This window comes from Eucyclogobius newberryi, unplaced genomic scaffold (assembly GCF_026437365.1).
Source record: "Eucyclogobius newberryi isolate DKJ021-1_F unplaced genomic scaffold, fEucNew1.0.hap1 SCAF_14, whole genome shotgun sequence".
Lineage (NCBI taxonomy): Eukaryota > Metazoa > Chordata > Actinopteri > Gobiiformes > Gobiidae > Eucyclogobius > Eucyclogobius newberryi.
In genome coordinates this window covers 25462146-25490036 of record NW_027315768.1, presented here as the reverse complement: position 1 = coordinate 25490036, position 27891 = coordinate 25462146, and the positions used below count along the sequence as shown (strand labels likewise).

At 38.6% G+C, this 27891-nt stretch overlaps 1 protein-coding gene across 3 annotated transcripts in view; it reads right to left on the bottom strand.

The window, feature by feature from the left end:
- epha3 (eph receptor A3) overlaps nucleotides 1-27891 on the bottom strand; it is a 559788-nt gene that overhangs the window by 24467 nt on the left and 507430 nt on the right. The window contains exons 6-8 of one of the 3 annotated variants that reach the window (XM_072445112.1): nucleotides 12762-12886; nucleotides 11321-11483; nucleotides 5718-5826 (exon numbers count right to left, since the gene is read on the bottom strand). The exons of 1 other annotated variant lie outside the window; for it this stretch is intronic. In XM_072445112.1, coding sequence (XP_072301213.1) covers nucleotides 5718-5826; nucleotides 11321-11483; nucleotides 12762-12886 — 397 coding nt within the window. The remainder of the gene's footprint in view (nucleotides 1-5717; nucleotides 5827-11320; nucleotides 11484-12761; nucleotides 12887-27891) is intronic. One more of the 3 variants, XM_072445113.1, reaches the window with a different exon arrangement.

Below are 27891 nucleotides of genomic sequence, written 5' to 3'. Positions count from 1 at the left end.
TGGTTTGGTCCTGATGTAGACGTGGTTTGGTCCTGATGTTGACGTGGTTTGGTCCTGATGTAGACGTGGTTTGGTCCTGATGTTGACGTGGTTTGGTCCTGATGTAGACATGGTTTGGTCCTGATGTAGACGTGGTTTGGTCCTGATGTACTCGTGGTTTGGTCCTGATGTAGACATGGTTTGGTCCTGATGTAGACGTGGTTTGGTCCTGATGTTGACGTGGTTTGGTCCTGATGTAGACATGGTTTGGTCCTGATGTAGACGTGGTTTGGTCCTGATGTTGACGTGGTTTGGTCCTGATGTAGACATGGTTTGGTCCTGATGTAGACGTGGTTTGGTCCTGATGTTGACGTGGTTGGTCCTGATGTAGACGTGGTTTGGTCCTGATGTAGACATGGTTTGGTCCTGATGTAGACGTGGTTTGGTCCTGATGTAGACGTGGTTTGGTCCTGATGTAGACGTGGTTTGGTCCTGATGTAGACATGGTTTGGTCCTGATGTAAAGTTGGTTTGGTCCTGATGTAGACATGGTTTGGTCCTGATGTAGACATGGTTTGGTCCTGATGTACTCGTGGTTTGGTCCTGATGTTGACGTGGTTTGGTCCTGATGTAGACGTGGTTTGGTCCTGATGTAGACGTGGTTTGGTCCTGATGTAGACGTGGTTTGGTCCTGATGTAGACATGGTTTGGTCCTGATGTAGACGTGGTTTGGTCCTGATGTAGACGTGGTTTGGTCCTGATGTAGACGTGGTTTGGTCCTGATGTAGACGTGGTTTGGTCCTGATGTAGACGTGGTTGGTCCTGATGTAGACATGGTTTGGTCCTGATGTAGACGTGGTTTGGTCCTGATGTAGAGGTGGTTTGGTCCTGATGTAGAGGTGGTTTGGTCCTGATGTAGACGTGGTTTGGTCCTGATGTAGACGTGGTTTGGTCCTGATGTAGAGGTGGTTTGGTCCTGATGTAGCCCTGGTCCTGTTTACTCTCAACTTACCCACAACATACTGTAATTACAGGAGGCTACACACTGTTAAGTTTTGTAGATATTTATCAATAATATTTTGTCTATAGTGTGTTAATTTTGTCTTTGTGATTAAAAAACAGAAGAAACATGACTGTATGTTTACATGATCCTGCAACCAATTATTTTATATTCCAGATAAACACTTTTTTTTTTACACAAAAGTGAACTGCAAATTAATGTGACAATCTCAATATCAGTATCAGCAAATATTAGCCAGTATGTATCCGTATTGGCTCAAAAAAATCCATTTGGACCATCCATTCATATGTATTATTAAAAAAATGTCAGGGTTGAACTACTGTTTGCTGTATTCATTATGAGACAGGGCTCATAAAGTTAGGTTTTGAAAATGAAACCCTTCCATGCATCACACATACACATATTATTAATGACATATATCATTAATGTTATTATTAATTACAGTTAAGTAGATTAGAAAGAGGATTTGCTCAAGGGGAGTTGGCATGATTTTCTTTCTTTTTGTTTTTTGAAAAAACTGCCAGAAAAGGAGTAAGCTGTAAGTCTTTGACAATAAATATAAAATTAAAACAGATGTAACTATACTTCAGGACTTAATATGTCCTGAAAAGCACACATACACTTACCAGAAATGCATCTTACCTATTGTTTGCACTGGAGAAAAACACTATCACTACAACTTGCCAACACACTGCTGGAGCTACACTCCACCATGGCACCCGATCATTACCTGACTCTGATGTCAAGGCAAATAGCCAAACTGCTCATCTACAATGTGCCATCTCTGAGCTCTCCTCATTCACGCTCAATTGATCGAGTGCTGAAGCCCGCCTCCTCCGACTGCGCCAGGGCCAAAGACGTGAACCATTAAAACACACAGGACAGAGTGCTCACTGACAATGATCCAGAGGTTATTGTGTTGTGTTATAGTGGCATGGTTAGATAATGGTTTTCATTTCTCTTTGCCTTGATGATCTATTGTTGGTGCTATGAAGGCAGTCAATCCAAGCGCTGCTTTTGTCTCTTATTTCCAGGGGTAGCGATGGCTATAATACTTAATTATTAGATGCAGGCAGTGTGAATCATTCATTTTGACACAAAGTGAGGGAGGCTTTTACAAAAACACAATATATGGGGGAAAACAAAGTTGTATTGATATCAGAACTGAAAAGCCAAATATTTTACAGGCTTTCCATTTAAAAAGTACTTGTTTTTGTTTTTGCCTCATTAAAACAAACCAATGCTACAGACACAAGAGGAAAAGTGTGTGAAGCTAGAAAGAGCAGCGATCTACCAACCTTTGATACCGTTCAGAGAATATAAGTTCAAAAACCAATTGATAAAGCCATCTGTGTCCCTTTTTATGTGAGCCGGTATATTTGGTAGCATTGATGCATGTGTGTCTGAAGCCTCTCTCTGCTCTTTGAAGCCTTCACATAATCCAGGTTGCCAGATTAGAGTCGGTGTCAGAGGTGCTCGGAGCGGCGGGGTTGCCAGATTGGGTCTTTTTGGGCTCAGTGGACTGTGCGGACCAACAGACACGGATAAACAGAGCAGATAGCGCGAACCAGGGTCCAGGATTTATACAGCGCCTGTTGACCTCAGCCGATAGGGTCAAGCTGTTCATTAAAGAAACAGTGGCGTGTGCCGTTATCAGCCATTTCCAGTTCCATCCTCTGATCCGCCTTATCCGCCATGGTTCTGTCTCCTTTATAAGCTTTCATGTTGAAAAGAGGAGAACACCCACAATACCTGGCGCTATCACCCACAAAAGACCCAGGTTGCTGCTTTGCTCTTTGGACTGTTAAGATACATTTTCATTTTATGTTTATGTTCAAGCACGGCCCCCAAGGAGCGACAGCGAGCCCGGTGTCCTAATCAGAGCATCAGTGTAATACAAGCCACCACGCTTTAGCCAGACATGTGTGAAGACGGCTCATTACAGAAGACCTCCTGCTGCAAGGACCAAAGGCCACAGAAGGTAAATTAAATATATGAAATAATAGTTGAATAATTAGTTGTATAGAAAGATGCACATCTAGGCTGTGTTCACACGGTTTGATGCTTAGTGCTGATGTAGTTTTCTTCTTGTTCTAGACCTGCTTTAGTCCAGGTAACTAGCCCTTAGTTACATGTTTAGTCCCAATGTTTAAGTGTGTATGGACAGCAGTGGCATGTAGTTTACCATCATCAAGTATGGAGTGAATGAATAATGCATGACATTATAAAGCTACTTTGAGTGTCTGGAAAAGCACTAAATATACGACTAATGCATTATTACTGTCATTAGAAAAGTGACATATCTTTTGTTGTACACTCTACTTCTGTACTCCTAAGCTTTGGTATTTTAAGTATTGACTTCATTAATCACCTTTCTTTGGGCTGCAAAAGTGATCAGAATGAGGTAGGTGAAGGTGTATAGATTTAACCTTTAATTTTTTAGGTTTGTCACAGAATATAATGAACACATAAGCATACACTTGTTGTTACATGTTGTCACTTTAACCAAAGCATTACAGTTGAAAGCTAAATTCTCTAGTCTTGCCCTCAGTATAACTTCTAACAGACGTCTGTGGTCCATGTGTCGGTCTAAACTTGGCATTGCTTGTGTATTGAGAGAGGGAGGCTGTTGTAGACGGCTACAAAAGAAAAGCTTGCATTTTAAACCGTTGCAGGCACATTTTCCAGACCATATTTATTGTCTTGGGTATAACATTCTTATCACATAAAAATGCAGGAGTTCAAAAGCAGGTAATCCGATTTGCACATTTAATCAGGCATAAAGTTAGATGCTAGTGTTTTTGTGTAAAATAGATTTGTGTGCAGTTATTCAGAATCCAAATTCAGAATTTTTATATATTAAAAACAACAACTTTTGGACAGCTTTGTAGAACATTTGGTGTTTTTCTGTTAGAGCGGAGCTCCTCCCACTCAGGTCACAGAAGCACTTGATATGACAGATATGGCATTAAACAAACAGTGGTACTTCAGTGAGTTTGTAATTCAAATTAGAAAAGCACAAACACCAAAAGTACACAAAAGTAATGAAGTTAAGAACTATAGATTCACCTTGAGAGCTTCTTTGTAGCTTCAGGAAAGTGGATGAATTGGACTGATCAAACGTCTTAACACTATTTACCATTTAAAGATCCTCTTACTTTTAGAGGCTTAGCTTATCTGAAGTGTTTTTTTTTTTTTACTTTTAAGAGACTCTTCAAGTGCAAGCAAAGTTGGAAATTAACAATTATTACTTCTGTAAAAGTGAGAGGTTTCAAATGTTCTTGTCCCATCGTCCCATTGATTGAAATATGATTTTAAAATAGTAATAATAGTTAAAGGTGTAAAAATGTAACAGTAGTTAGAGCAGTACTCACATATTTCCTTTATAATTGTGAAAAACATATGAACCATATGTACTGCAATCATAAACTGAATATATTAAAGCAGAGAGACTGTGTTGACATTTTGCCTGTAGACTGCATTTCTAGGAATGTGGTTAGAAACGAGTTTAGAGTCTGGGTTTGTGATGAAACATATTTGAATGTTTTGTTTGTCCACGGCTCAGTTATTTTCTCTCGAGTGTCTTGGGGCTGAAAAGGCAAATGATTTACTCTCCAAACCTCCTGAAGTTCTCAAATCACTGCTAATGTTTGGACTCGGCTGCTCTTTTGCACATTTAGCTCCGAGTCCCACATCTACAGAAAAACCCACAGGACGGACCGCACATGACCACAGAGAGTAGGGTCAGGCAGTGTTTTGTTTACTTATTGCATTTTAAACTATCTGCTGTAAAAAGAAAGAAAGAAAGAAAAAATAAAGCTGTCAATATAAATCATCTATCTGTGTTGGTAATACTCCTGAATATTGCCAACAATTTCTTCTTGTGGATTTTTATACTACAAGTACACTACAAATATTACTGCTGCAGTGTCTGTGATTTACCCCAAAGCCTTAGTTGAAATGCTGAAAATGTCTATTAATGTGTGAATACTGCCTGTATTGTGTTGGGAAAGACACTTAACCCGCCGTGCTCCCAGTGTCTGTAAAGCGTGAATGTTAGTGGTTCCTTGATGTAAAAGGCTTTAGTGCATTGAAGGTGGTGAAAAGGTGATATACATGTGAGCGTTTACCATTTCAACTTCCTCTTTGAGCACTTTTCACAACTCAAAAAATCTAATTGTTTGTTTTGAATAGCTGACTATAGCAATGTGTTGATTTTTCATCCCTCTGAAACCCACAAAAACAAAATGTCAGAAAAGGGTCAGAGTGGTCAGTAAGACATTATTTTATTGACTCAAAAGGAGACTGTTGGTTGCAATGTTGGGTTTCTCCACTATGGAGAAAAACATGACCAATAACAACTGTCTGGGTCATAATTCAAATTATTTAAATTGTTATTCAAGTGATTTTTGAAGCATCACACGCTAAGATGTATAGTTATTAGATATTTTTCTGTGATTCATTTTTTAATAGTCATTGTATAGACACAACAAGCCCCTATAGAATTGAAAAGGGTTATATCGTTTTTTCCCCGGTACTTAGTATTGAACTATAACATAGATAGCTCAATAAATATAAATATTAATAATATATATATAAACCAACGGATTCAGTGGATAATTGTAATAAAAAAAATCACAATTCTCATCTAATCAGGTCGACTGCTTTTACATTTTATACCACACACAATTGGGAAGCCTGTATTAAAGTTGTCTTACCTTCCCGTGATGAGCAGAAACAGAGTGAGGATGACGAGGAGGGTGAATCCTCCCACAGCCGCAGTGACGATGACCAGCACCTGCCCCTGGTCTGCTGCCAAGTCTGATGCTTTGGAACCACACAACAAAACAATGGGAAAATATGCAGGGATTAGATGAAAAACATGAAACAAGACAAAAGTATGCATATTTGAATGTGAAGTATGGGATAAAAGAAGGGATCAAATTAACATGAATGAGCCAAAGAGAGGAAAAAGAAAAAAAGTACGTATTATTTTAAATATTCCATTTAATCAGCGCATCATACACACGGAGCATGCAGATATTACAGAGAAATGTTTGATCATCGCTTTGTAATGCAAAAAAACCTGTCAGCCCCTCCACTGGAATGATCCATAGACCGGCTGCTGTTTAATTAATATTATTCATTCATGAAATTGTGATTTAGTCCATGATCATTTGGTTAAATTGGTCTCATTTGATATTCATGATTTTTTTTTTCTCTGTCTTGTCAGGAGCCTAACGAATCCCAGATAATTGAAAGATGATTGCTATTACCAAACTTATTTCGATAATATTTCAGGCTTAATGAATATGAATAGGCGCTGGCTGCTCCGGACGGCAGAGGCTGATGCAGTGTGTGGATGGGCATCAGGTGCAGGGCTTTAGTGAGAGCAGGAGACGTGACCAGGGCCATGTGCAGTGGACTTACTGTAGTGCGCTGGGCTTCATTTATAAGGATTTATGAGGACACAGAGCAGAGGCCCGCAAACTCAAAAAAACTTAATTATGTAAAGTGAATTTGGGCTAGAAATAATAACAGTACTTTCTTTTTAACACGCAATAAGACAAGCTAATTGTATTATCTACTTATTATGTAATCAACTCAAAAATCGTGCTTCCCATTATCTGCTTCAAATGCTAAAAAGAAATGAATACATTGATAAATAAAGCACCACATCATTATGACCGTTTGAGAATTACTGGTCTAAATAACATGTAGTCGGCAGTTGTATTTATCAACAGTATATGTACAATTATATATATTCTCTGTGGTTAATAAGAGTATCTCCCTGAGTTTGATTAGGTGCAAATGATCTGACTGTAGTATAGCTTTAAAGGTGCAATATGTAACTGTTGATCGCACTTCTGTGGTTTTGGTATTTCCAAATAAGCAGGAATTATTAGGGAAAACTCTTGCAACTAAAATTTTATAAAAATGTGTTAAAAAAAAAGAAGTTGATTTGTGTGAATGTCTATTTGATTCCATGGAAAAACCGTGGACCATTTCAGGCAAAGCACTGATGCATTGATGGAGACAACATGACAAAACCCAATCAGATAAATCATAATAATTAAACTGCATTTATACATCACAACACTTTTTCAGTAATGATGGTGCAAATTGATGTTATTCATGGTCACATTTGTTCCCTGCCATGTTTGAGAGCTAAATAATGAATATATATTGGATCACAAAATGATGATGGAAGTGAGCTAGAAACAAACAGGAGTAAAAGGGCTATGAGGGAGTGACAGAAGAGGAGACCGCGGACAGTGAGTGACAGGAGGATGGACAGGCCGACAGAAAGCTGCACGGCGACAGGGGCCAGAGCCGCCTCTTTGACATAAAAGGGAGCCCAGTACAAAGGCTTGGCCCAGTGCCTCCTGATCCACAGATAAAACCAGGTCTGCAGCTTTGGAGAGCACAGCCAAATCACCCCCAACAATTGCTAACCTGACATGAAAGGGCAGCCGCACCTTTGTACTTTAGGAGTCGACTTCCAATAAATCCACTACACACACAAAAACATTCAATCAAAACGCACCGAACATTAAGGAGGCATTGGCGCTTTCCCTAAGAGACTGAAATCAATAGGAAGACACGGAGGAAATCTGCTTTAGAGAAAGTTTTAGAACAAGCGACCAGACAGAACCGCAGGGAAAAGACAAGACTTGTGCTTAAGTCTGAAGTCACAGTCAATTCTAAGCTCAGTTCATTTAGGATCAGTGGTGGAAGAAGTGCTACTTAAGAGTTATTTAAGTCAAAGTACAGATGCACTGAAGTAAAAGTATCACATGTAAAAAGAATTGAAATACATGTTTGCAATTGTACTTATTTTGTACAGATTTTAGATTTTTGAGAACATATAACTCCACACTGAAAGGCCTCAAGAGCTAACTGCTATCTAACTGCTACTATGTCGCCTTAAGAGTGAAATGCAGTGATTGATCAATTTCTCAGTTTTCCAGACTTTTTACATGTATATTTTTGAATGAATTTTGAAATTTTACTTTACAGTTCAGTTAAAAAATGTTGTAGAGTAGAAAGTACAGATACGTAAATTTACTTAAATAAAGTACAGATATTTAAAATGTTTACATGTAAACAAAGTAGTTTTCTGTGTGTAAAATAACAAATCAATTTGACTAACTGTTCAAAATTATGCGAGATTCTCATAATATTGATGGGTTTTATAAAGTGTTCCTGGATTCTGTCAGTTTTCTAGTGCATTTCCTGACTTTCATTTGCGTACAGTAGGTTCTAGCCCAGGTGCCCTTCCCCTTGGACAAGCAGCATGCTCAACAACAGCCTCATTAGGCCATTGTTCACACAACTGAAAATAGCTGATCCGGCATATTTCTTTGCTATAAAATACCATTATCCAAGGGTATTTTTTGAATAGGATACATTTGACCGCACTTCTAAACAGAAATAGATGGATGATCAATAAAGTTATTTTAGCGAGAATCCAACGTAGAGGGAGCCATTTCATTAGCAGGGTCAAGTTGTATATTATATGCAGTTATAAGGAATTGCATAGATAAAACGGAGACACTTCAATATAAAATGAAATGTGTATTATTTAAGGTGATTTTTTGGCCATTATTTAGTTTATTTGGTAATTTTTTTATTTTATTTGGTCAGGTTTTAAATAGTAACAACAACTGATTTGAACATTTTTATGAATGAATTTAATCAACTTGCATTTATACATGTATGTGATTTTTTTTTAATGGATGCTTAAATTCTAAGCCTGGTTTAGTAAAACTTAAATTCCCAAAAATTAGGCAAATTATTAAGGAGTGTTTACAGAGCCGCGACGCGCGGCCGAAACTGCCATGTTATTTTGTGCCACGGCTCCTGAAACTGCTGCGCTATTTGACCGCGCCATTTTAGACCGCGCGGGGTTAAGGTTAGGGTTAAGGTTAAGATCAAGGTTAAGATTAAGGTTAGGGTTAAGGTTAGGGTTAAGGTTAAGATCAAGGTTAAGATTAAGGTTAGGGTTAAGGTTAGGGTTAAGGTTAAGATCAAGGTTAAGATTAAGGTTAGGGTTAAGGTTAGGGTTAAGGTTAAGATTAAGATTAAGGTTAAGATTAAGGTTATGGTTAAGGTTAGGGTTAAGGTTAAGATTAAGATTAAGGTTAGGGTTAAGATTAGGGTTAAGATTAAGGTTAGGGTTAAGGTTAGGGTCAGGGTTAGGGGTAAGATTTGGGTTAGGGTCAGGGTTAGGGTTAGCCATGAGGCTATATGGCAGTGCCGCGGTTCCTGAAACTACTCGGCCATTTGACTGGCTCTGCAGCCACGGCCAAATTTGAATTGTTATGCCAATTTTTGTTAGTTTACAAAATGCCATCAACCTTGGGTTATAGCTAATAATATTATGTCAACAACATTAACATAGAACTTAACCTAAACCTTGCTTTATCTGGCGTATAAATCCCTTAGTTAAATACTAAAACATGGCATCATGAAAAAATTGTAATACATTTTTCTTACTTCTACTGTATGTTAGTGAGCTACAGAAAAAACATTAAAATGGATTATTCTAAAGCTATTTCATCTGTTGTGCCTTTAAAGGTGGTATGGACGATTTTTTTCAGCAAATTTTTGATCATATTTCCTCGTGGCGTGGATAAATCATTAGTCCTGCCACGTATCAATCATAAAACGCACCTACCGCTCACCTGCAGCCGCGTGCGGTTCGTCCCCACGTTCCCGCGTGTCTAAGCGCATGGATCTATCATAATATAGTTCCCTCAGTGTACGGGGCAAAATGAAGACGGAGAAAGACAGTTCGAGCTGACGCAGAAGTGGACAGGAATCTACGGGAGACGAGAGATGCGATGCGATCCGTTGCGCTAATAAACAAACGCACGTGTGTGTTGTATCAGTCCGCACGGGGGAGTGGCACTTCCACCTGCGTTCTCAGATCGCCGAAAAATCGTCCATACCACCTTTAAGCAAAGAAATACTTTGATACTAGACTGAAGTATTATTAAACGACATGTGTTAATTAGACTAGAATTGCAAAGTACATGAGCAAATTGGATCAAAAAGGTGTAAATGATGTTCTGCCAAATGAACAAGCCCCTCTTCCACTTTGCTAACACAGAATCTAATTTATACGCTATGCCTAAGCCAACTCAAGGGACTGTTCACTTTTTAGCATATTTAAAACTTCTCTGCAGCAGATTGAGACATGCAGCCAGTGGGAGAGAGTCATCGTTGTGTCATTTCAGTTTGCATGTGTTTCTCGCATACATTTCCATAGAACAGTCTAAAAATACGTCTGAGTGTGCACATATAGGGATCCTCTGCACTTATTATTTGCTGTTGTGACATTGATGCAAACAGCCTCCAGTGCGGCTCCGGGCGATCTGAACTCCACCTGACCCGGCACTTCTGCTTACAGCGGTAGCCTTTTCAGGATCGGAAAAAATGTCTTCAACTCGGATAAAGTTATGGCCAGAGGATGATTCTAATATCTAAGTACATTTCCGTAATTTGCAAAAAGGTTGGAAAGAGAAATATTGTGCAAAATATACTGTTTAGAGATTTTAACCATTTTCTAATATTGTTCCTTCATCAAAAACATGGAGTGGCATTTAGCTTAATTTACGCTAGTTGACTGATTAATCCTGGTGAGAAGATCTTTTTCTCCATCTGTGACGTGGCTCTGAGAATCTTCTGCTGTTCTTAAGTCCATAAATTATCTCCAGACTTGTTCTGCACATTTCTCCCGTCCAATCACGATCAGTACAACTGCACGAGAGGACAGCTTGAAATGTGTTGAACTTAAAGTGTGTGCAATTCCTCTGCAGCCAGTAGATAGTGCCAAAACTCAGTTAGACCCGGGGGAAACAGCAACGATCCAAATGTAATGTTGCTTGCTATAAACGTTTTGAAAATAAAATATGAGATATCAAACTGGAGTAGGGCTGTAATCGACTAAAGGAATTCAAAACACATGCCCTTTGCATTGATTCATTGTCTAAAAGCGAGTGCAGTGTGGCGGTGGAAAAAGCTTTTAGTTTTTAAGATCTAGGACTTGTTCAAAGATAATGCCTAATAAACAGCTTCTTAAGTGAAAAGGCAGATTAAACTGTCCCGTCACTCCCGAAACTACAGTTGGTTCCTTTCTGCTCTGGTCCATATAAATCCTCAACCAAGACATAGTTGACAAATTAATCAAACAAATGACTAAAGGACTACAGCTCTAGAATGGAAATGATATTGCTTTACTTAAAAACCAAATGACGTTGTTATAGTGAGATTATGAACAGATCATGCTAAGATGAAATAGTATTGCAGTACTCACAGTCTCCCGTGGTCTCGTACTCATATTTGGGGGAGTAGGAGCTGTACCCGACCACTGTCCTGGTCCGCACACAGAAGACGTACCACGTGGCAGGCTTCAGTCCTGACACGATCACACTGGGAGCTCTGGTGCGGGTGGAAGAGTAGCTCATCTGTTCATGCTCCTGGAGGAAGCAAAGACAGAGAGAAACTATATCATATTATGGAGGGTTAAACAGCAGGTTTGTGGATAAACTATAGAAAAATGTGTTTGTTTGAGTCATACAAGCGATATAAAAAGCTGAATGTGTTTTCTTCTGAGCACCGCCGAACCCAAGTAATAATGAGCACACCACAATATTCCATAATGCAGAATATCAACGAGGCCTTATAACATTATCAAAATATGTAATGTGCTGTGAGTTACTCTACCTTATTTTTTCCAGTGGGAATCAATGTTTGTATGCGCTGTATGTGATTATTGTGATCAAGTAAAACAAGCTAAAGGTTAGAATGGGGTCTTAATAATAGTTTGAGGGTACTATTGGACAGCAAGCAGCAATAATATATAACACCTCTTGGACTCTGAGGACCTCATGGACAGGCCTCTTGCTGGGAGTATGACTGTATGACTCATTCAAAGTACATTTTATTATAATTATGTTTTTATTTGTTTGTATTGTGACTTTAATGCATCTTTTCCTGTTGTGTAAAGCACTTTGAATTACTCTGTGTGTGAACTGTCCACTACAAATACTTCAACAAGTGTCAAATTGTGAAGAATATATTGTTAGAGCAGATTGTGTTAGTTGCCTACTGTGTCAGAGGCAAACTGTTAGACTTATTATTCTTACTGTGACCGTAGTCACAACTTTACAGATCTGTCCTGGCCTGATGCACCACCTGCTGTACGTATAAAAGGCAGTTAAGGCAGGAGTGTTTTGGAGACAAACGTTACATAGTGCATCAGTGAGTAAATTCTAGTTTTGATATTATGATGCATATTTAGAAAGTAGTACAAAAATAATGTGGCCACTACTTACAGGTGGTTTTATTATTATTATGCTGGATCCGTGTTTGATAAATGACTGGACATCTCTCTATGGACAAGTGCTGGTCCACTAACTCCACTAAATGGACTCGAAGTTAGCAGCCAAGCTCCACCTGCTTCCACTGTATCTCTAACAATGTAATCATTCAGCTTCAGCCTCCAGTCCAGATTTGGCTGTGCAGCACGGCCCTGGTCACATAAAATTGCTTACTACGCTTGTGTGCACTCAAGGCTAAATTTCTGCAGCACCCAACCAGTTTGAAATGAGTAGCTCCTATATCACAATACAGTGGCAGTGAGCCTTCGATAACTATAAAGATGGCATACGCAGTTCAATATGGGTCGTCACACTGATTGTAATCTTGGCACAAGCTCCAAGCGTTAGATGGAAAGTAAATAGAGTTTGTTGTACCTTCTCATAGTATTTGACCTCGTACTCCAGGATGGACAGGGCCGTCTGCTCCGGCTGCTGCCAGGAGAGGGCAATGCTGCCCGGAGACGCCCAGTCTTTCTTCATGGCACCGACCACAGAGGGACCTGGAGCGACAAAGAAGACAAACGTTAGCTAAAATGTACATGTTATAAAGCAGGTGTGGAGAGTCTGTTAATGCAATGTTTGGAAGTTCTGTAATGAGTCTGAATGCTACATTTGACATCTTTCAGTGTCCAAAAGAGCCCTTCTGTCAGTAGAAGAGTTAGTAATGATTATATTTTCAAGTTTGGGTTGAATTGGTGTTCTTATAAACTTCTTAAAGAGCCTTTTGGTAGCTTGTGCTAGCCTCTTAGTGTTTAAAAAAGGAACCACAATCAATTGAACTTGTGTTTCTCAGTGTGGGATTAAACCAAATGGATTTCATCATTGAAACTAACACGAGGGTAAACCACTAAAAGACTCTTAATAGTCTTAAAAACCAAAACACCCAACGAAAACATCAGAAAATGTACCATCATGCCCTATTTTTTGGTATTTAAGAATACATCATAATTGTTATCAGCAAAAGCTATATTTGATTTGCTGGTATCTGCAAAAAAAAAAAACACACACTAAAAAAACAAGCAAATATGTGAGTGTCATTTGGAACACTTGGCGGTCTAGATTGGGGGTGTGTTCATATTTGCATATTCACAACATCATAATTGGTTCTGAACTGGAAACTCTAAAATATACCTGGACTTGATCAGGACTTAAAAAGGACTAGAAAAAAACAAGTCTACATTAGGACTCAAACTGGGCTCAAACCCAGACCGAACAAGGGCAAATAGATTTTTTTTTTTTCTGTTTCTAATGTTTGTTTCTAACTAATTCACCAGTCAAAGATGCCCTAAAAAACAATGAAATACTAGCAATTAGTTGAATCTAATCCTCTAATAAATAATTCAGATTCATCATTGCTAAGCGAGCGAAGCTATTCACATTTCGCAAAACCTAGAATACAATCAATAGCCTATTTCTTATTATCCTTTGTGTCACCACATTTCATCTTCGATACCTCAAAGTCTAAAGCCGTTTCTTTTTTCCGCCGTACAAAGTCTTATTGATGAGGAGACACCGCTTGACCCCGACTGGCAGCCCGTCTGACACATATGTGCTCTGAATACTGACACGTAACCGCTACTGTACGGACCATATCTGACTCTCGCAGCGCAGAAAAACACATTTATTCACATACATTTCTTATTTGTCAGCAGGAAATTATCACACGTCCCTGGCTCACATTCAATAGATGATTTAAAAGGTTTTATTCCCATGGAGAGAGAGAGAAAATGCATGCGTTTTGGCTTTTCCCACAAGACGCACGTTTTTAATTGAAAGAGAGAAAAATGAAGCTACTTGGGCTCAATTGCATTACCTTGGCTGTGTGAAATATTGCATGTTGTGGTGAGACGCTCCCAGGAGAGGTCTGTGCATGTAACTGTCCCAACAGTCATTATTGTATATTATGTGCACGTTAGAGTGGAAGCTGACTCAATAAGAAAGTACTGTATGGTGTAGAAATGTGCTTGTTATTAAGATTGGTTTGTGGTGTGGAGTATGACAGGACATGTACGTGACCATTGAATATCATGTTAAATCTGCTTTTATGAGCGTTTAATAAAGATGTATTGGTGTTAAAGTCGTGTCTGTCTTTCGATTGATTCATGCATGTTTGTGTAGTCTTGTATTTGAGGGTTTAGTGCAGAGAAAATGTTTGTCTTCACCTACCCCCTATCTCCGTCAAATGGCTCTATGCTTTTAATGGTCTAATTTTTATGTTATTTTGGACCATGAGTGCCCAGAAAGTCGCCAAATAAATGTATTATTTTCGTGCCACATTAAGTTTTCAATGCCACTATGAGAGCGTTCTGAAGCGTCGACCATAAGCAACAATACCTATTTCTCTAAATATCAGGGGAAAAAGCATCACATGTCCTCTTAAATGGTCATTACTTATATCGTTTTGTACATGTTTAGCTGCTAACAAAACACACAAAGGACTGTAGTTGTATGTTTGAAATGTAACATATTAAATGTCCAAAATTCACCAGTTCATGGATGGAAATATCTTGGACTACACAGAAACTGGCCACAACATGACAATATCAGGTAATCAGGCAATTGTGATGAGATGAAGATATTTGAATACACAATTTTAGTTGTAGTTTTAGAGTAACCATTATATAACAGTGAACTGTTACTAAAATGAAAAGAAAGAAAAGGAACAAATATAAACTCACAGTATGTAACTGTTTAGTAATATTTGCATTAAGAACCTATTCATAATATGAACATAATATAATAACTATTCAAATTGACCATAACAAGACGAATATGAATGTACAATTACTATATTTAACTCTTCTACACAAGCTGGGTTAGGGTTAGACAAAAGTGAAAGTCACTGAACACATACGGCATTACATGGGCTTCTCTTCTACATGAAATCTATTTTAATGCTTGGCTTCTTCTTAATAACCTGCACCTAATAGGCTCTGCAGATTAGGCAGTCTTTGTGAAATGTTGGCAGAAAAAAAACAATATTAATATCATGCGTGAATGAAAACAGCTATAGAGCATTATGAGCCCAATCAGTGCACTCTGTTTGTTTGCACATGAGCACATTTGAATGTATGAACTTGTATTTGGAGCATTTCTGTCCTTTACACAAAAGAGCAGATGGAGCAGAAAATGCACGTAGAAAAGGTCAATAGTGCTGACATCACATTAGCACTTATTACTATATAGAACCATTTTATTATTTTGTGCAGGAAATACATTGTCTTTGTAGAAATGTAATTGCTTAGAATGAATGTTACACAGTTTGGCATTAATCTGATCTTGCATTTACATTTTTTTATTGCTATAAAAGAATATCTCTCACTGTGAGCCAGCTTTCCTCTCCACAGATATGAACTATTACTTTGCCTAGAGGCATCGTCACTTCATGTCATTATCGGCAATATAGAGCTCTCAGCATTTATCTGTGAACCAGAAGGTTGCTGGTTCAAATCCACTTCAAACACTTCACCCCCATTACCCTAAGTCAAAGTAATGTGGATGATTGTGACAAGAAAGGCATGTGGATTAAAAGCCATGACACTGATTAGTGAGTGGAAAGGGATCATTTCACATTTTTGTCGCAAATAAAATGTATTGAAGTAAAAGAAGCAGAAAAAATAGCAAAGCAAAAAATGTGAAGAAGTTCATCCAGAGTCTGACCAAATAATAAGCAGCTGACAAGTCAATAATGGCTCAGATAATTCCCCCAAACTGCAGTTCTGGAGGAGTTCTTGCTGTTGTCGGATCAATCAAGCTCAAGATGAAACAGCAGCGAAAGGCAAAGGCCAGTTCAATAGAAGAACTACAGCATAAGCACAAGTTAAAACGTGTCAGAACGTGTCTTTGGAGCTGCGTTTGGCGAGCGTTCATTATATTCTGTCGCATCTGCGCTGTGTGAAAAGGGGTTTTCCATCACCAGCTTTTACATGATCTAACTTGGTCTAATTTGTTTCTTTGTCGCAGGGTTCTCGGTGGATGGTTTTGTGCGCACACAGCTGGGAGTGCGACGGGGCCAGAGCACTTGGCTGGTGATCGCTGTGATGTAGTCCGAAAATCAAGCAAAAAACGGTGTAATATGTTTGGCAGCTGCTGCTCGCACACTGCCAATGACAGGGAACAATAAACACAGACACACTGCGCTCCTCTGAGTCCAACCACACTTTCGGAGGATATTTTACAGCTGTCCTTTGAGTAGAATGAACCAATCAGCATCAAGCATCTGTAGTGCAATTTATTATCTCTCTCTCTATCTATCTTTGTTTCTTTCCTCTTCATTTCATTCATTTAAGACGGCAATAAAATCATGATTTTTACATCTACGTGAAAGAAAAGGAGCAGATTTTTTTTTAATCAAAGTTACATTTAAAACTAACATCTAAAGCAGTTTTCTTTTTCTCATGACTTCAGCTCCTCTGATGTTCATTTTATGCAACGTCGTAAACAACAGTGAGCTAAACAGTAACAAAGAAAAAGATTCATATTCTATTATTATAAACAGCCTACATATTTCAGCTATATTTTCATAGTTATATATATTTCAGACTATAAGTGGCACCAGCCAAAAAATGCATAGTAGGGAAGAAAAAAACATATATAAGTTGCACTGGAGTATGAAATGCGGTTGCAAGTGTGAAAATAACAAATAATATCACATATAAGTTGGGGTATAAGAATATAAGTATAACTATAAGTATAAGTCGCACCCCGGCCAAAACTATGAAAAAAGGTGCAACTTATAGTCCGGAAAATACAGTAATTATTTCCATCCACATAAGTTACACAGCAGAAGAGACGACTTCCTCTATTGCAAAGATGCGTATGTTTAAAATATAGTTATTGTAATTTAATCTCAAGCCATTTCTTTTTCTTCTTGTCTTTGATTTGGCTCAGATGATGATGTTAATAGTTGTTTCTGATACACAGAGATCCCGACTGTCTTACCACTTACCAGATCCTTCTTACAACTTCTTCTAATTTTACCTTATTTATCTTCAGACAGTTCAATAATGATTTCCTGAACATAAAAAACACCGCTTGATTCAAAACAACCATCACTGACGACTGGAATATACATATATATACATATATACTTCTCGCTGCCACACTTTCTTCCAGCAGTTTGCACCATTCTCGTTTAAGAGGACAAAGGCAAACAGAGGGAATGTTGTTAGAACAAATTATAGCAATTATCACAGAAAGGAGCTCAGTACCAGTTAATGATTCAATCCTGCTAAAAGCTGCAAAATCCTTCAGCGCTGCACTCAAAACTCAGCACAATTTGACTATGACAAATGTTAAGAATAGCTTGTTTAAGAGTACATTTCTATTGTTTTTTCTACACCACAGACACCTGGAGTATTTCTTTGTAACCACAAAAGGGCTTGACGTGCCTCTTGTCATCTTGTTTCTTCAGATTTATTCCACTAAGATTAATTGTACCTTCGTCTGGGAGTGAAGATCCCAAGGAGCGTGTAATCTTGTGTTATCTAAATGTATTCGGGGGTAATTTGCACAGTAAACACTTAGGCATTATTCATTAGGGGCTTTATGAAGGAGGGCTTTCATCTCAGCCGGCAAATCAATATGAGAAATGTGGTTCAGTTTATGAAAACGTAAATGACTCAACCCAAAGGAAAACACTTTCAGATTGGCTGTGAAATAGGCACTGCGCTGGAGTGACGGTGTTAATTAAAAATATCATCAAAAATCATTTAGAAGAGCTGCACAATTTATGAACAAACATAGGTGGGATTTGATCAGTCTTGCACTTTATGTTTTCAAATCAACACTTGCACAAATCTGATGCAGAACATTTACACTTTGAGAGACTGAAATATGATGAAGATTTTTGTACATTTCAGGGTGCGTTTGTAGAGCATGTCTAAACTACAGGATTCTACAGGGATGATATTAGCACTTGACTCTATATAATCCTTGTTTTTGGGCTATTCAGAATCAAACATCTGGAAATTACATGAATAAGTATTTAAGGTGCAGCCAGTTTTGTCTTCAATACGTTTCCAATTGTGATGCACGACAAAAGGATGAATTTAGATACTTTCAGATCCAAAATAGCCATTGTTAAAGCATTCTACTTTGACCTACTAATGAATAATTAAATCAGCAAACTCTAATTACTTTTTGTGTTACATTCTACTTCAGATAAACAGTAAAATCTCCTTTTACATTTTGTTCACGTCTGATTTTTGGTCACTCTTGGGATGTTGCAGCCTTCCCGCCCTGATCTGTTTAAACACAGCTCAAGTGCCACTTTCTAATTGTATTATACTCTATACATTTTATACAGAAACATACTATACTAACCGAAACTTATTGGTAATACTATCCATACAATTCATTATGCAAGAGCCTATATTGAAGCGGGTGAAATGGATCTCACAGTTGTTGTTTTAGAAGTTTCCCAAATAAGAATATTGAGTGTATATTGTTGATTAAAATTGAACAAAAAGTAAATGTAAAGTTGGCAAAGGCGGATAGCGCTCTTGCCTCCCAAGAAGGAGATCATGGGTTCGATTCCCAGACCAGACCAACATCACATGATCTCTCTGGGTGGAGTCTGCATGTTCTCCCCGTGTTACCGTGGGTTCTCTCCGGCTCCTCCCACCGTCCAAAGACATGCATGTGTTTGGTGACTCTAAATTGGCCCTAGTGAATGAATGTGAGAGTGAACTGTCTGTAATGTCTATGTCTCTGTGTTGGCCCTGCGACAAGTTGGCCACTGTCTAGGGTATACCCCGCCTAAGGCCTGAAGTCACTGGGATAGGCTCCAGTCACCCGCGACCCCGAAAGGGAACAAGCGATAGAAAATGGATGGATGGATGAACTTAAACCATGACATTATCTGAATATCCTCATGGGATATAGAGAGTATATACAGTTAAACTTGTTCCTATTTGAGCATAAATACATCACAAATGCAGCATACTGTAACAAACTTGCATGTTGCTCAAATAAACACTAATAAACTGAAATTGAGAGTGATCAAGTGACCAAGATATACATTTTTGTCAATATTGGCCATTCCTAAATACAATGCAACACAAACATCCACATTATTCAGAATTAGGGAAGATCATTTGGTAACGCTTCAAAATAAGGTTCCTTAGTTAACAATTAAAACATATTTAAGTGCTAGTTATTTGTTTATTTATTTATAAGGCATTGACTAGCATTAGTAAATGGCTTATAATACCATCCATCCATTGATTTTCTAGCGCTTGTTCCCTTTCGGGGTCACGGGTGACTGGAGCCTATCCCAGTGACTTCGGGCCTTAGGCGGGGTACACCCTGGACAGTGGCCAACTTGTCGCAGGGCTGTTATAATACCATATAAATGTAAATAAGAGTACTAATACACTGTCTATCAAACCTTTTTCAATATCCAAGTGAGAAGTACATATAAATGCTCTATATAAGTGCATGTAACCATAATAACTAGACCTTGTTAACGCCTTATTAATAGTTTACTAAGGACCCTTACTATGAACCACTACCAATCATTTGTTTCATTTCACTCTTTGCAGTATACATGAAAAATGAACCTCTTAAATATTCAATGCACATATTTTCAAGCCTTCAGATTGAGCAAAGATTCAAGATGTTAAGATTCACTCACTGAGGATTAATTGCCTTAACATGTAATCCCTCTGCAGGTGATGTGGCCACGGGGAAGTCCAAGCAGCGGTAATTAAGTGATTGAAGCTCCTCCATCCTTTGAATGCTAAATTCACTCTGCTATGAATACTAAAGGTTGCAAAAAAAACCACAATGAAACTGTATACGGCTGTGTAAGTATACTAATGTTTTCTCAGCGTTAAAACATTCCAAACAAGACATTCGCCAACATTTAAAATCAAAAATCAAATGAAACAAATGCTCTTCCATATTAGCATGCTATTTCCATCCTCTTACCTTGCTGTAAAAGAAAAGACAGACCTGTGTCCACAAATATTGATTATCAAACGCTGTAGACCAATGTATTAGCGTTATTCAAACTCGTAGAGGTGATTCTTTGAGGACCCTCGGTGAGTCTGCAGGTATTGGGAGCCATAGCGTACGCCGCGGGGACCTGCTGTTCTCCGCATTGAGAAGGCATTAGAAACACCAGTCAATTACGATGGCCGATGAATAGATTTTCCAGTCGAGCGTGGTTAAGCTCAACATAAACTAATGGAGAGTCTTTAAATGAGCTTGACCCGCATATGATTTTAATTAGCTTTCCTGCCCTAAAGGCTTCCATTAACTGTTTAAAAAATCGATAGGAGAGGTATTGATGTGGCGAGCGGGGTCTAAACGATGTCCTAACACAGCAGTGATTCACCGCAGATGGAGAGATAGACCCCAAAAGAGGAGGAACGGACAATAAAGCAGTTTCTTGTTCGCGGCGGTGATATTGACGCGTGGGTTTGCGAGGTGTCGGCCGGAGAAAGGGAGAGGAAGAGAGCGTTGAGAGTGACAATAATAAACAAAACTGCAACTCTATTCGAGATAATAGTAATGTATGTTGTAATCTTTTTTTGTGTGGGAATAGGTGCAGTCGCAGTAAAAATGAAAATGAGAGATTGTGCATCATTACCAAAACATGACAGAATTTAGTCTGGGTGAAATAAAATCAGACGTTATTTGTCTTTGGATGAACATTTCCGCCAGGAGCTGAATAATCTGTCTCCATTTCATTTATTCAAACGCACCAATGAAACGTTTTCATTTCACTACAGTTACAGTTCATTTAATTTCAGTGGGAAAAACACAATATTTGCAATGTTAAAGGTAATACCAGGTTGGACATCATGGATAATACTCTCATTAACCAACAGTAAAGTACACAGCAAAACTATGACATGGTGTTGACTACATTTGTATCCGTGTCCAACTTAACACTGCAGGACACAGAGCCAGCTTTGGGGCAGGTCCCATTATCCCCTTCGTTAACTCTGGAGGTCGCCCCACCGGCCCAAGGGTCAAAGCTCCTGTTGTCAAGTGTTCTTTTGAGACGTGTTGTTGGTAAAAACCCACAGCACAACAAGCGGACGGCATCGCAGCTTTCGTCCTCTAGATGGCATTAAAACCCAGGAACAGACATTTCTTTGGAAAACATGATTTGCTGAATATTATATGGCATACTAAACTGGTACTAAACTATACAATAATAACACCAGAAGCAGGAGCAACCGGCCTGCTAATGTGAGCAAGGAGCTACAATGAACACAATTTGACCGCGGACATGTTCAGAATGAGCCGATTATGAGTTATGTATGGACTTAAAACTTAAAGAGACCTCTGGATTTCTATCTTTGACGTCCCGATCCATGTGAAATTGAAGTGTCTTTTGCGTGTTTAAAGGGAGAGGACCTCTTAAACAAGAAAATGAAACAAATGACATAAAAGCTATATATTTTACGGGTTTTTGGTCATAATATGTGTCCTTTAAGCGCTGGTTTAACCCTGTGTGCGGATTCCTTTCCACAGCCGCCGAGTGGATCGATGCTCCTCTGGTGTCTGTGCATTCACCGTGGAGATATGGATCCAGGAAGAACAAGTTAATACGCGTTTCGAACTTGCACTGTTTGTGATAATTACGAGCCATCGGAGCATGAGACGTTCTGTGATATTAAGGGGAAATAGCTGCACTGCTTGAAGCCAGATGGAATTTTGTAAAAAGTACTTTTAGACACACTTTAGAAGCTTCTTTGCAGCTATTTGAAAGATACTTGAGTAACGCGAGAAAGGGAGAAAATGTGAATTGATTGTCACAATGAGAAGTTGGAGCGTTGGTGTAATCATTTGTCTATTTGACCGTTTTTAAAATGAGCTGCAATGGAGTAGAAGAGGGTTTTTAACGTAGAAGAGGGTTTTTAACTGCATAACACTCAAAGCTTGGATGTGACAGAGAAGAGCGTGGAATGAAAAGATCTTCATTCTTTTGTGTTTGTAGTTAGCAGATGGCAGCAGTGAGTGAAAACATAGATTCAAGTGACTTTTTGTTTTTACGACATATTATCTACAAAATATCATCATTTGACACACTTTTGAAACCTCAATAGGAGTCAACTTATTTCTGGATATAGGCTACTTCAGCAATAGCACTTATAGCAGTGAGTTATAAATCATAGCAGCAGAAATACGTCAGCCTTCCTTGAGCTATATTTAAGCTTTATATTATGTGCTATTTGTTTACGGCTTGAAATTGATCCTTACTTGCGGTTTTAAATTACTTTTAAACATTCTTTTTGTCTCCTTGGGATTAGTATTTCACATATTCTAACCCAAACTCCGCCTCCGTTTCCAATTAGGTATTTAGGCGTTTGGAGCGCCCTCTGTTGTCGGCAGTGGGAATGAATAATTACAACAATTTAAATAAAATGAAGCCCCTGGGCAACGTGAATGCTGTGCTACTAGAGTCATGCATTCGTTGTGAACACATTTTGACTGTGGAAAGCCTCCGAGCGAGTCCTTGATGGTTTATGGACAGGGGATGTACAGATTTTGAACTGTGATGCAAAAAATCCAGGGAAAATTCAAACAAGGGTGTTTTCTGAGGGTCAGAGAAGGCGACCTTGTAAACAGGATCAATGAAACAAGCATGAATGTAGCTAAATACAACCCCAGGTATGTTTTTGATGAGGGGGAAATCAATATAACATGGTCAAAAGCTCCACAAAGTAGTAGTAAAATATACTGCACAAATACCCCCCCCCCTTTTTTATTATGTTCAGCGTCTTTGGGTCACTGAAAAGCGCTATATAAATAAAAGTTATTATTATTATTATTATAGAGTAGGTGAAGTGGGTGTAGTACTTTGACCACAACTGCAAACACCGGCTGGAAATGGGCTTTACCTGGCAACATTTGGGTATAGTGCCACTTTAAAGGAGGCTACAGACACAAAGTACTTCTCGGACCGAACAATCGCTGTACACAGACTATGCTAATATCTGAACACTCGGGGAAAGTAGATCACACCGTACTTTGCATATCACCTGCTTGTTCCGTACTCGCTCCTTTGTACTTCTGTGTACAATGAACGCACCTTTATCCCTCTCCTTCCATCTCCATATAAAGTACCAGAATTTGCCTCCTGTTTGTCTAACACGCCTCTCCCTCCCCACTGCGTACACACTTTATTCCTTTTTCATAAGAATACTGTCGCTGCTTTACCGTCTCCGGGAGGACAAATGATTGTGACCCTGGTGACACTAAATAGCTGTCAACTGGATCTAAACTGGGACGTTTCGCGGTTCTCCCCCCGTTACACCTGCAGTCGCACCCTCCCCCCCCGCTGAGGTGGCTGTCTCTGGGTTTGACAGAAGAGGAATGCTCCGTACAACAACCAGGGCCAAATCCAGATGGTGCAACGGGAGCCTCCCCAAACATTTATCATGTCTATCTGCGGGGAACAGGGAGTTAACAGGTAATTAAAATCATCAGTCACACAACAAAAGGAGGCGTCAGAGGGGAGGGGCCGAGAGGCAGGGAGAAAAAGGGGACTCGGGGTTAGTTGTGAGAGTTTTTTGTGTTTTGGCGTAAAGGGAAAAGACAAGCGTTGTGTACAGGACGATCGATGTTTAAAAGAGTTTCTTTTGCGAGGATTAAAGTAAAGTTGTGGAGGTAAACTCACGAGAAAAGTAGAAAGTCTGCAGCAAAATGCACATAATGGCAACAAAATGGAAACGCGTGTATTTTGGAGACAAGGTATATTTTGTACAATCACAACTCACATCGTTAATAAGTTGAGATTATTTGTTTAAAGTACGTCACACATTTGCTACAAGTGTTAACTATTTTAACCAATCAATAGGCCTGTCACAATAATTACAAAATCAACTTTTTGTTCATTAAATGATGGTCAGAATGTATTTCACAAATGGCTACAGTATGATAAGATTTCTCTGACTAATTATAGATAATAAATAAGGACTTAAGTGTTTCATTTTGACATTTATTTATTGTTGCTCATTGTGATATTTTTCTGTAGCTATATATCTCACTTCAACATTTGTTATCAAACTATAACAAATTTAAAGTAATGTTGTTATTTTCAGGTTTGTGCCTCCCACAGATGTAAGCTACTTATTTATTAAAACGGTTTTGACTTACGATGATAAAACGATGAACAATTTTACATAAATCTATATCTATATTTGCTGCTGTTTAGTTTTGTTGTACTGAAATGATCCCTCTGAGCCATTATATTTGCTGAAGAAAACTGCTGTATAGATAATTATGGATATTTGATATAATTAGATTAAGTGAAAATAAACAAAAAGTTTTTGGAAATGAACATCGGTACAGGATGTGTCCTGTGACACGCTCGTGTGCTGCTAGTTGGCCCTTGACATGTGCCACTGCCACTCTGGTCCCTCTCTCCTCACCATCTTGTCCACAGTAATGGGGACGTGGACGAGCAGTGACGTGTGCAAAGGCCACTAAAACCAGCCTTTAGACTGGCCTGGTACAATCAATACTCATTTAACCTGCACCTCTCATCTCCCCAAAAGTAATTAATGAGCAGAGCGGAAGTGTGTGTCTGTGACAGCTGATTTCCCCTGGTTCTGTCCTTAGACCTCGTCTGCTCCTGCTGCTCTTTAAGTGCTTCATTATGGCTCAAATCGAGCTTTAGTCAAACTTAAGTCAGTCCGAAATTGAAGAACCAAGAAGAAAGTTAAAAACTTCTATTTCTAATCTGTTCTTTATTGTAACATTATATTGAGCAACACTCGTCATTGATATAAATATATCAATACATATTATTGATTTGGATCCCCCCACATATTCAAGCACCGCGGTAACAATATACAGCATTTAACACACAATTGGACATTACACAAACAAATTGAAGAGAGCAGTCTACTTTTTACAAAACTACAACAATAGCAACATAAATTTTGGATCACATTTTTATTCCGGTCCTGTCCAAACGCATGTAGGAATTATAAGACAAAATGCTCTAAAAGATAAAAGGAAAAATGTTGAATACTATTGTCATTGCAAACTAACCGTGCATTCACACTTACCTAAATTGAGCCCATTTTAGTCTTAAACTACAACTATTACTCAAATGGAAGTTAGAGTCCACCAAACCAATGCTTTCTTATAAGCACATCATTTTCTGCACTATATCCTGTACACTTAATTTAAAATAATATCACTATTACAAAACAATTATCACAATTACTGTTATATTAATATCCAGAAATGGTGAGGTGGTTGATGTATTATATTTGTTCATTTATTTATTATTTATTTTTTAAAGAATTCTTTAGCTCAAGAGCTTTATTAGACAGGAAAGGTGAGTGTGAAATGGGGGATGAGAGAGAAGGGAGGACATGCGGTAAATTGTCCAGGGAGTCTAATGTAGAAATGTGAAATGGATGGACATAGTAAGCTAAACGGTGCCTTTTCGGTCTTGTATTTGATTTATCCAAATGACACATCATGTTAATCTCATTTTATTGACAGAAATAAATAGCAGTTCAGACATATTGTTAAAGCAGCTCTTACAGTTAAAATGAGACCACTGTGTGCTGTCTGCATTTAATTAGAAGGCGTTTTTATCAAACACAAATCAGGGAGTAACACAGGTGCACTATTAGCAGGCTATAGTTATTAGCAGCAGTGTGATGTCCAAACTCTTGTATACTTTCATACTCATCCCGGTGAATCATTAGGATGCTCAGAATGTAATGACCGCTGTTAAAAGTTTGAAATAGCTGTTTTGTCTTTGACATTTTTACCACAGTAAAAATCAGCTACAGCACCTTTATTTCTGACCCTCATATATGTAACTCACTCGGAAGAGTCACCGCGGCCGCCTCACAGCGGGTTCATGGCAGTACTGTTGGTTCCTATAGCGATGGGTCTATTAGAGCCGTCTGCATGAAACCTGCTTCAAAGTCAGACAAGATCCCACTCACTCTCCTCTCAGCGTGAACGATCAGGGCCAATTATCTCCTATATGTGCTTCCGACACATAATTCATTAATGTGTCAACATTAACCACCTCTGTTACGCCGACAATTTACACAATGTTATATGTATTTAAAGCACAATGGCAGTGGGTGCAATAATCATGTGTTTTTGCAGATATACTATACATTTTGTATTATGTTGCAGCCCTACATATCATTACAGATGTGTACAACTTCTTCAGACAATAGAAGAAAAGAAACTATAATGAAGATAAATAGGCCGTTTCCTCATAGTGCTTTTTATATGGTATTTACTCAGTACCCAACAGTTATTCGCAGCCAGACACGGCTGCATTAGATTATAATGGGCATGAACTTTTATGTATAAAATATTGCTCATCATTGGTGGAAGCATAAAAAGCTGTATTTTGCTTTTCTGATGTGAACAATTTGTCATTGTGATAAATAAGTCTGTTATGGCCCAAAATAGTGACCTTGAACCTTGTATGTAAATCAGGGCTAAATATTTACTTTGATGATTTATTGTTTGGCGCAATTACCATTGTGAGAGGTTATATAATACGAACTGTGGCCTTTACCCAAAAATATGTTTTTTAATTACTTTTGGATGCTGTTGTACAGGAAATGTAACAGACAGAGCAGTTTAAAGGTTCTAGTACAAGAGTAACTAAGCTAAGGTCTGGACCATCCAAGCTCAGTGGAGATGTGTCCCCGGGCGCTGCACCTGACAGCATGAAAGATGGCTCAAATGCATGGAAGCAAAGCTGGACACGGTTTCAGAAATCAAGATGTTTCGTTGTCACATTTATAAAGGCGTTTTTCTACCTTCAAGGCCTTCAAACATAGTCACACACACATTCACACACCACTGCACACAGACAATGAGGGCAAGGCTGGGGTGGATCTGACTGCTCCACCAACAATGTTTTAAAGTCAAATCAGTCCTACCCAAAGGAAGGAGTTATAACCACAACAGCCCTTGTTTACAAGTCTGACAATTTTACAAAACCATTTCTATCAAAGTGAAATCAAAGTCGAAGCATCTTGAGTTCTAAAACAATGATCAGAACATTTCTACCTGAACTATATAGCTATTATGTTGTATTTTAACTATTCAAATCTAAGTTGACAATCTTAAGCCTGCATATTGGCTTATGGGATAAGCATCCATGTTTTTATTTCTCGTTTGAGATATTGCATGTGTTGAAAAGTCCCCAACCAATTTCGACCAAACTTGTATTGATGAATTCATAATGAACACTTTAAACCAAATGTCTATACAATCTTGCACAGAGTGAAATGCCTGTCCATGGTGTAAAGGTCCACTGGGTATTGGAGCCGACGCAGCTGTCATTGTGAATACTTTGACTGAGTGAACCAAACCCAATCCCATTTAAATGAACTGAAGTGACAAAGCCATTGGCAGCTGATTTATCGAAGTTTCTCAAGACAACGGCACACGCTTTTCTTTGCAGCAAATTCAGCCTGAAGATTGAAGAGGGCTTTAGGTGGGTGCTGAAGGAAGGGAAACTTCACAGAACATCCATCAGGATCGC